The 10,838-nt window shown below is 40.0% G+C and overlaps 1 protein-coding gene across 6 annotated transcripts in view; it reads left to right on the top strand.

Moving 5' to 3' along the window:
- Positions 1-4,292: 4,292 nt before the first annotated feature.
- Phf14 (PHD finger protein 14) overlaps positions 4,293-10,838 on the top strand; it is a 141,429-nt gene continuing 134,883 nt past the window's right edge. For 5 of the 6 annotated variants that reach the window (XM_036181779.1, XM_036181777.1, XM_036181774.1 and 2 more), the window contains exons 1-2: positions 4,293-4,687; positions 5,148-5,258. In XM_036181779.1, coding sequence (XP_036037672.1) covers position 4,687; positions 5,148-5,258 — 112 coding nt within the window. In that variant the 5' untranslated portion in view covers positions 4,293-4,686. Of the gene's footprint in view, positions 4,688-5,147; positions 5,259-10,838 lie in introns of those variants that run through there. The other variant, XM_036181778.1, reaches the window with a different exon arrangement.

Raw genomic sequence — 10,838 nt, 5'->3', positions numbered from 1 at the left:
CCACCCCTCCTCATTTATTCTTCCCATTCCACTTCCCCTCTATCTCTCCATAACACCATACTCTATTTGCCCTTTCTTGGGAGACCCACACCCCCCCCAATCCCTTACTTGATATGGAACCTCTGTGGTTATTTGGAGTGTAGCACACATTTCAGAAGCTTAAAAGCTGACATCCATTGCAGAAAGCATGGCCTATTGACTGTAAGGTACTCAGCAATTAGGATGTCCACACAAGATTTGTCTTTCAAATATATGTGGTTTATTCATACAAACATACCATGTAATATGCTAATATAAAAGTTAAACACTTCTCACCAACCAGGAACAGTTGTTTGGGCAGAAATGCTACTGCAGGGTTCCTCTGGGGAATCCTCTCAGGTGAGAAAGCTTTGGAAACTCGAATAATTGATCCATGTCCTCTTTGAAGTACTTGCACCTTGGCAAGCTGGAAAAGACGGCACTGATGAAGGTCCAGAAAGTCATAAGAGTGGTGGCCAGCAACCAGTACTGACAGGAGGGCCTGTGGGTCCAGCAATGGTGTCAGGGACTTCAGCTGTGACCAAAGCCAGGGCCACACAGTGTCCAAAGGTCCAATTTTTGTAATTTCATCGAGCAGTAGTTTTGCACTATACAGACTCATAGCTTGGGGCTGGTCACTAGCACTTCAACACCACCTTGGGATTAATTAGTTCATTAGCATATCAAAGCCTGTCCTGGGCTTGGCTCGTATTTGAGCCAGGGGCTTGCTTCTGAGGCCTAGCTCTTATCAGAGCTGCCTAGTGGCAAGTTCAGGTATCATACTATTTCAAGTCATATACAATGGCTTTTGAACTTACACAAAATGTTGTCTGAGTTACACAAAATAGTTTTTTTACTTACATTCCTAAAATTGAAAATTACAATATTTGTCTTTTGGCATCTGGGTAACCTCACTCAAGATTATTTTTTTCTAGCTCCAACATTTACTTGCAAATTTCATTTTTTAAAAATATTTTCAGGCTGGAGAGATGGCTCAGAGGTTAAGAGAACTGACTGCTCTTCCAAAGGTCCTGAGTTCAATTCCCAGCAATCACATGGTGGCTCACAACTGTCTGTAATGAGATCTGGTGCCCTCTTCTGACCTGCAGACATACATGCAGGCGGAACACTGTATACATAATAAATAAATCTTTAAAAAATTTTTTTCATTTTATTTTTTATGTGAGTTGGTGTTTTGACTGCATGTATGTCTGTGTGAGGGTGTCAGATCCCTTGGAACTGGAGTTACAGTTTGTGAGCTGCCATGTGGGTGCTGGGAATTGAACCTGAGTCCTTTGGAAGAGCAGCCAGTGCTCTTAACCACAGAGCCATCTCTCTAGAGGTTTTTTTTTTTTATTTGTTTGTTTGTTTTAAGATTTATTTATTATGTATACAGTGTTCTGCCTGCATGCATCCCTGCAGGCCAAAAGAGGGCACCAGATCCCATTACAGATGGTTGTGAGCCACCATGTGGTTGCTGGGAATTGAACTCAGGACCTTTGGAAGAGCAGTCGGTGCTCTTAACCTCTGAGCCATCTCTCCAGCCCCAGAGCCATTTCTCTAACCCCTAATTTTATTTTTCTTTACAGCTGAATAATATTCCATTGTGTAAATGTACCACATTTTTATTATCCATCAGCTATGGACATCTATAATGTTTTTAATTTCTGCCTATAATTAATAGAACAACAGTGAACATGGATGAGCAAATATCTCTGCAGTAGGATGTAGAGTGATTTGGGTATATGCCCAAGAGTGGTAGAGCTGGATCTTGATGTAGATGGGTTTTTGGCTTCTTGAGGAACCGCCACCCTGATTTTCATAATAGCTGCAGCATTTTTTACTCCCACCAGTAATGACTAAGTGTTTCCTTTTCCCCACACCCTCAACAGCATATCTGTCATTTGTCTTATTCATCTTGGCCATGGAGGGGTAAGATGAAATCTCCAAGTAGTTTTATTTTACACAAAAGTTAATGCAGTTAAATGGATACATTTTCTCTGTGAGATTAATGTTTTAATTTCAAAACAGCAATTCATTCAAGTCTAATGTAACTTTTACATTTAATGGTCATGCAAAAACATAGCTCTCACCTCAGAGAGGACAAGAGATAGTTTATTCTGGGACTTAAATATGAGTTACCATGGCTGGGTACATTGCTGGTTTTAAATGTTGCACTTTCACCATGCGAGAAAGGTCAGAGGCAGGAGGCACAACTAAACCCAGTATCAGAGCTTTATTAGGAGGAAGGAGAGGACAGAAAAGAATAACCAAGCCTGGGAAGAGGCATGTGCAGGGGTTGGGGAGAGCAGAAAGAGAGGGGAGGAGTCTGTGTCTGGCTTTTTAAGGATTTGCCTGCACATGTGCAGGTGGGCTTATGGAGCTACTCCATGCATTCGATGATTGCATGACCACGCTGCTGTGTGCATTTGTACAATCATGCAGTGCACTGATGACAAGATGTAAGACCCCTTGCTTAACTATTGACCTGCACATGTGCAGTCATATAGCTGCAGAGGCAGAATCCTAACATACATAGATTTAGGTGTCTCCAAAGATCATGTTCCAATGAGGTGGTGACTTCATGAACTTTTTTTAGTAACAGAAGAAAGCCATAAACCAAGACAGTTTTGGTGGGTGTATCAGGAATGGCAAGATGGAGAGAACTCTGCTGTATGCCTTGGATGCTATCTAACATCATTCTTAGCCCCTCGATTGGTGGAAATTCCAAAATGAACTTTATGTGTTAGTCACACATTGTTAGATCTGACATGGAGTTAGGCAAGGGATGGCTATTTAATAGGGGTAGAGGAGCCCCAAAACAGCTTGACCACACAGCTGCCGTGACAGGCTTAGGGGCCCAGATACTGTTTCTGTGACAGGCTTACTGGCAGGCAACACCCAGATCCAGGAAAAGCCATAAGCTGACACAACCCAGGGATCCACCCAGGGATGGGGAAGCACCTTCCAAACATTCCAACCATTAGTTAAGGTGGCCAGATGTCACTGAGTCTAGAACACACCTGTTTTTGTTTTACAGATACGCTAGACAGTTGTCAGCCAATCAGGGTCGTGAACCCTGGAAATCCCCTCACCCCAACCGCTGCTATGATAAAAACTCTTCCCAGCCTGGGCTCAGGGCTCTGTTCTCACTACTGTGTCAGACAGACAGAGGGACTAAGCTCAGAGATTGAAATAAAGGTTCTTTGCTTTTACACATGGGATTTGGTCTGGTGGTGGTCTTTTGGGGATCCCAGCAATCTGGGCATAACAGTAGGCCAAACATAGAACAGGATAGTTTGTAATTAAGCTCTGGAATTATAATCTCCCAGTCTCTCCACATCACTGCAGTTTTAATCAATTATCTGAAGTAGTCACAGCTTCTTTCTAGGAATTTTTGTTTAGAGTTTATGCTATTGGCCAGGCATTACATTTTGAACATGTATGTGTGTGGGCACATCTCTTTTATTAAATATTATAATGTCCCTTGTAGATTGGAAGGCTTATGCATAGGATCTGATATAGATGAGGCTTGAGGCTGAGTACTAGGCAGGACAGTTTGTCTTCAGGAGAGAGGAATAGCTGGTAACCACATTAAGAAACAAACTCTCAGCCAGCAGGTAGTGGTGCACGCCTGTAATCCCAGCACTTGGGAGGCAGAGGCAGGTGGATCTCTGTGAGTTCGAGGCCAGCCTAGGCTACAGAGCTAGTCCAAGACAGGCTCCAAAGCTACCGAGAAACCCTGCCTCGAAAAACAAAAACAAACAAAGAATTAGTTATGATTAGGATCTTATAAAACAATAGTAAACAAGCAAAAACAAAACTCCTTTGTACCTGACCTAACATTCTCACTCACAAACCTTTAACAGAGAACACTTTTGTGCATTCCTATTTAAGGAAAAGCAGTTCACTGAAATAGAAGGTGGTGGTGGTGTGTGTGTGGGGTGTAGATACAGTTATGGTTTTTAGTAGTCCTTAAGATAGCAAACGTCCTTTTATGAAAAACTTAAAATCTTTAAAAACATAAACTAGAATCAGTAATTGGTCTTACATGATTGGAAGGAGATGGGGGATGGTTTCAGAGAGGCCTAGTCTTCCACAGGCTATGGGTGGAGCTTAGGGGTTCTGTGTGAACTCCATGACCGTTCTGAAGTTACTCGGCTCCAGTCGGCTTAACTCGGCAGCTTTCGGCTCTCTCCCGGGAGGGAGCGCGTCTGCGCATGCGCTCTTCGCTTCTGCCGCTAGCAACGGGACTTAGCTCTGGTTTTCACTTCCTTCTTGTCAGAGCTGTATCCGGGTCGTTGCTCTCCCCATTGTCTCAGACAGTCGGCCTCCGACTGTGGGAATTCTGGGTCTTTTGTTGCTTCTGGTGCAGCATAATAAAGTTTTCTGTTCTTTTTCTTTCTGTTTTTCCCGGGGCAGTTGCCCTCGCAGGGCGGCCGGTTCGGGCCTGGCGCCTCTGGCCCGGGAGCGCGGGGGAAGGGGCGCGGGGCTGGGGGTGGGGAGGGGCGGCGGCCCGCCCCCGGGGTCGCCCCTGCTCGGTCTGCGCACCGCCCTGCTTAAATAGCTGCTCGGACTTGCCTCCGAGGCCCTCTGCGCGCCCCTGCTGCCTTGCCTCCTGCAGCCTCTCCCTAGGTCTCCTCCAAACGACCGCCTCACGGATTCCTTAGTAAGTGTATCCGAGGCCTCAGCCCCCTCCAGCCTTGCAGAAGTCAGGACTTGCGGAGCGGGGAGGGTTGGGTGGGTCCTGCCTGACAAACAGACCCTTGGCTGGAGCTTCTCCGTGGTCCCTGACAGTGAGCCCTGGCTTCTGGGATGCCGTGGGCTGTACGTTGCTGTAGGTTGTGGTGTCTAAATGAGGGATTACCGGATAGTCGTAGAAGCTTGCTTCTCGAAGATGTGGTAGGCGGGGGTCTGCCAGGGTTTTGGCTGGTTTGACTTGGTCATGGCCTCACCACAGGGGCAACCTGGCCTTCTGCAGCCGGCGTCCCCAAACCCAACTTCTCCCCAAGCACTGTGTTGAGAACTCAATTAGAGAGTCCTTACACGAAGTCATCCCTATTGTCTTAAGCATCCCAGCTCTCCCTTTGGTGAGATTGTGAAATGACTGTACTATTTTCTCTCAACAGTGGATCGCAGCTCCAAGAGGAGGCAGGTGAAGCCTTTGGCAGCTTCTCTCCTGGAAGCTCTTGATTATGATAGTTCAGATGACAGTGATTTTAAAGTTGGAGATGCTTCAGGTAAACGTTTCCTTTCTTTCCCCTTTCCAGCTTTCTGCGCTTCCGTGTATTTTTAACTTCTTTATTTTTTGAACCAATTTTGATTAAAATGTTCATTTACAGTAAAAGCACACATACCATTTATTTTGTTCATTTGATTTCCCACATTTCCCTAAGATCTGTTCACTGGATCCTGTTATGGCTTCTGCTGTCATCCATATTTACTCAAATGATTATTAACTGGTATGGAAGAACCTTTTTCCAAGATGCAAAAACACTTTTCCCATTTTAAACCCTAACATACATTTATGCTTATATATTTTAGTGAAGAATTGAGGTACCCCAGATATAGAAGAGTATATTAAGAATATGGACCATAATTAGCCTTGAACAGGGTTATTCCCTTTTCACTCTTAGAGGAGTTATTCTTTTTTGTGCATTAGCTCTCTTAAAGAATAAAGTTAGTCCAAGCAAACATTATGCTTTAAAACAGCAGGTGTAGTAAGTACCTTGAGTAGAGCACACAAGCTTGCTTATTCTAGTTAGTGATTTAAAGAGATGATGAAAGTCGTATGTGCATGTAGTGTAAAAGCAGAAACAGAGCATTATGGTTTTCCTTTATGCATTTTCTTTTGTGTATTTAATGTGTACGTAATATATTAAGTTTTAGTTAAAGGAATCTGAGAAACAAAATTATATCTGAAAAACACCAGTAAACACATGAGCACTAAAAAGTTTTTGTATCTTTACTCCTTTGATAAACATTTAGATAAAATGAGAACTAAAAGCCTTTCTAATTGCATCCCTTCCACGGGTTCTTTCTCTTGAAGTTCTTTCTCTTTGTGATCTTGGGATCACACTCAGGGCCTCGCACATGCTCTCCTGCTGGACCATAGTTCAGCCCTTCTAACATGTTTTAAGTATCCCATCGTGTACTTTGGGATTCTCAAGCATCTTGCTCTCTTCCTCTGACTCCTCTGCTTCTGAAGATAGTGAGAAGGGATGAAATTAATTTGTGTTGTGTTACTCTTAATGGCATCAGCAAACAATTTGCATTATGGTATAATACAGAATCTCATTTAACTTTTATAATAGCTCATTATGGAGATATAGTCACGGTTACTGAGTTTAAAGGATTGCTCATGAAGTTATTCAGAAACTGAGGGATCCAGCAGGTCTGCATAGAGGATGATTAGCGCCACGGGCCAGAGTGCAGGTGTCTGAGATGGTCTGCACTTGGCTGTGCTGGGGGAGGGGGTCTTTTGCTCCACCCCTTGGCGTCTCTATAAATACCCTGGGGCAGAGACAGTCAGGGCCCGTTGGAAAAGATTCCAGGCCCTCTTGAGGCTGTCCTTTATTTTCTATCTGTTTATCTCCGCAATATAAATCCTTCTATCTAATATTTCCTGCTACTCACAGTCAAGAAAACTCTGGGGAGCTGTGGGGTTGGTGGGTAAATGCCCCACAGAGTGGGTTGATATAATAATCTCAAGTCAGAGTGGCCAGGCTATTGTGGTAACTGATGAGTTGACTCTAGAGGTCAACACTGGGCAAGCTCATCTTGATTAACTGTTTCTAACTTTCACTTTGCAGCTCTTTGTCTCGTATTTAGTTGATTCACTGGTACTTTCAAGGAAGGAGAGAGAAAGGAAAGGGAAAGGAGGTAAAATTGACTAACAGAAATATTCTCTGCTAGAAGGTGGTATTGGTGTGTCAGTGACAGTCTAAGCTGACACATCATTGGTACCATTTAGAAGGTAGGAAGTGATAAAACAAACTCCAAAACTTACTTTCTTTAAATGGTCAAAAGTGGTTGCGTTTCAATAAATTCTGACTTGATAGATTCATTTTCTCATTTATTGAGGTGGAGTCATTCACAGGCATCCTCTTTGCAATGGATGGAATAATTCAGAGATTCATTTATAAGCTCCTTTAAAAATAATGTATGGTATCAAGTCAAGATTCCCGACCTTGATAAATACTAATTTATTGTTGAAGGGACATTATATTTGGTTAATGTATATCCCCTAAAAGCACTCAAATTTCCTAATTCTATAGCTTCTTGTCATATAATCCCAAGTTTTTACTGTCCTGGCTCCTGGCAAGTTTAAGATTTCAGGTCACAAATTTATTCCTGTAGTTTTGGGAATGTTATGTGGAAAATGATTTTATTTAAAATAATAGTCAATGGCAATTGAGTCTTCTTGCTCATTGTTGACTCAGGTGTGGTGGTCTGCCTCACAGCTGAGATATTGACTTACTCTAGATCAGCATGATTATTCTCATTTTTGATTGAGGACACTGAAATCAATATGCCTTAAGACAGGGCACAGGTAAAATTATGATAATAACTACCAGAAGAACCATATGTAGAAATGTTAGGTGGAACCACGTACAAGTGATTGATTTTATAGTTCTAAGCCAGCCCAATATGGCACATTACATGATTTAGCCTAAGTAAAGTGTTTTATTTGATATGTGCCTTGGATTTGGGATAATTTTTGGTTATTTGAATTGAATGCTTTTGAAGATGTGAGCACTTATTGATTTTATTAACAGTATAAACTAATAATGTCTTGGTCTCTCCCACTGTCTTTGCTATGCCAAGTAAAGTGCTTAAAGTTGGATCTTGATTGGTTATTTAGTTAGTACAATGAGGCCATTTTGCCTGGAAGTAATCTAACTAGAATTGTCAGGTTGAGACTTCAGTAGTAGTTGCTTTTGGTAGTGCTTTTTGCAAGTTGTATTCATTAGCATTTCATTTAACACTTTCCCAAATACTATAGCGAAGTCACAGATAAATAGTTAGATTGCACTTATTAAATGATGGGTAATACAGGGAGTAGTTCATTATGTATATGGTTCAAGTCTTCTGGAGGAGAAAGGATTATTTTCGACTAGCTTGATGTAGATCAGTTTCATTGAGGAGCTAAGGAAGGAGCTGTGAACTAAGAATAGTTAGAAAAAAATCATCTTGGTGAGAGAAACAATGAATGTTAAAAGTATGGAGACATGGACATATTTCGGTTTGGGGTTAGGACCAAGTTAAAAGACTAGTAAAAGAAACATGCCTAGAAAACAATGAGAACATTGAGATCTTATTTTAGATGTGGGTTTCTCAGAAAGCCTCGGTACTGTTGGCATTTTGTGTTGACTAATTCTTTGTTGTGCAGGCTTGTCCTGTGGAGTATAGTGTCGATGTACAGAGCATCTTTGTTTTGTATTGTACTTGATCCCCGTGTCTTCCCTACCTGTAGCACCTGCCTTGCAACCTCCAGTGTTTCCAGGATCTAGTTCTCCATCCTAGAGAAGCTCTGCTGTAGATTTATCCAGAAAATGCAAGATGGCACAGTTGCAGTAGAGAATGCATTGTGTTGAGTGACGGGCTTTCAGGAAGAGAAATGGAATTAGTTATGGATGACTCTAGGATCTGTCATTTGCTATGTTAACTTATGGTGCTAATTATTACTGTGCTGTGCCAATGGAATTGTTGGACACAGATTGTATTTCGTAGTGGAAATTTCTAAATTGTACTGATTTTCTTATTTAGTATTCATCATGAAGAAAAAAAAATGAGCATTGTTGTAATGATACTTATGGTTGTTGGTTATTAAATTTATATTATCAATGAATACTGTCAAGCGATTTTTTTCAAGGTTTGTTTTTAATTCTGTGACTAAAAAATTTCCTTAACAGTTGAAATGACTGTTGCTTTGAAAGATCCTGGTATACGGTGTGTTTTGAAGGTTTTTTTTTTTTCTCTTAATAATTCTGTAACTAAATGAAGAATAGGATTTTAATTTGAAGTCACTTTTAAATGTAAAAAAGAGTTCATGTAGGGATTAATTAACTCTGTCCTTTTTCATAAGATAGCTTTATTTGCAATATCTGGCTAATTACTTCACACTGCTAATTTTCCTTCCCTCTTTGCCTCCTTCCTCTGTCCTTTCCTCTCTTCTATATGGAATGATAGATTTGGAAGGCAACAAGGGATATAGTTGTTCTTTGACATTGTGGTAATAGAAATGTTTTTCTTTTGCAGCCTTTAAAAATACAGCCAGCTGTGGACCTCGTTTTCTCATTGTTGTTATTTTTCACCTATGCTTATGAATAAATCTCTGTTCCTCAAATGAATATGTACCAAAAATAAGTGACAGCTAATCAGATGAAAAAGTAATTTTCCAGGGATCCTGGCCCTATTGTTAGAATAAGACTAAGATGTTACATTTGGTGACTAAAAAGTTGGGCAAGCTACTAGTATTTGAATTTGAAGAAAAATGTAATGTTCTTGTAATAATACATTGACAAATATAAAACAATTGAATCTTAAGATTGCACTGTGCTCAGACATGATTATAAACAAAACATCAAAGACCATTAGTTTACCTCTACATTTGAAAATATTTGGCATTAGTATTGACATTGAAAATAAAATGACATTTGTAAAGTTTATGAAGTTTACTCTCATTGGGAGCCATACAGTACTAGGAGCTTTAGTTATGTATCTTCTATTAGGTTCTTGTTGTTAAAGTGTCTTCTAGAGACTGATGGAGAAGAGTAGGATCTTTCCTTTCTATCTCAACCTTTTAGTTTCTTGATTATGGTGTTACATGTAAGGTGTCAAGATTTACTTCAGTTAATGTGCACAAGAGATCCTTTTATGCCTTTGAAGTAATGAATTCTGCTTATTTCTTAGAAAACCACTTTTTAAAAATTGCAGAAATTATTATTGATTTTTAACTAGGATTGATTTTTCTTTGTAGGTTAAATTTAATTATTGTGAGTGGTGTAAAAATCTAAACTTTCTTAATGATTTCTAGAACTCTTCAACTGAAAACAAATCACTTGCTTTGGAATGATATTAAGTCCATGCTCTTTAAATCTGAAAGGCTCAGAAATCTGTAAGAATTTCTTATGTTTGGCAGAAACTCGTTTTACAGCAAAACCTGTCTAAAACTGACAGTTAATTTGTGTCCTTTCTCATGCACTGTAAATATTTGTACTTGATACTGTTGAACGATTATATTTGAAATAGTACCTTAGGCATTAATGTGGTATTAATGTAACATATTATGCATATCCCAAATTACTCTCATAAAATATGAACATTTCTAAATTTCAGCACACATATCTACCTCCAGAGGTCCTAGACGTAAAGAATTATTAGCTTGGATGATAGTGCATGTTTGCCCTGTGTGAGGTTGTTTAGAATAAGGGTGGTTTTTGTTTTTGTTTTCTTCAGAACACTACTGAATAAGCCGATAGTCTCGAGATTGATAGTGAATTCATTGGGTCATTCAAAATTTTTTATTTTCATTTCTTACATGAGTTAACTAACAGACAGGATAGTTTTGTTATTAACCATGTATATGGGGGCTTCTGAGTTGACTTAGTTATACTAATTTTTGCCCCTTCATTCCCAGTTAATTTTAAAGGTGAAGGAAAGTTGAATTCATAGAAATTAAAATTGTATGGAAGCAGTAATGCTTTATACTATTTTAGCATTTCTATTTTCTTGATTATAGATGCAGACAATTTATTTTCCTATAGATTTAACAATTGGTATAAATATTTTTCTATTCTTCTTTCTCCATTTCCCTT

This window comes from Onychomys torridus, chromosome 3, assembly GCF_903995425.1.
Source record: "Onychomys torridus chromosome 3, mOncTor1.1, whole genome shotgun sequence".
NCBI lineage: Eukaryota > Metazoa > Chordata > Mammalia > Rodentia > Cricetidae > Onychomys > Onychomys torridus.
The sequence above is the reverse complement of the archived record's forward strand: the minus strand, read 5'-3'. Positions and strand labels throughout refer to the sequence as shown.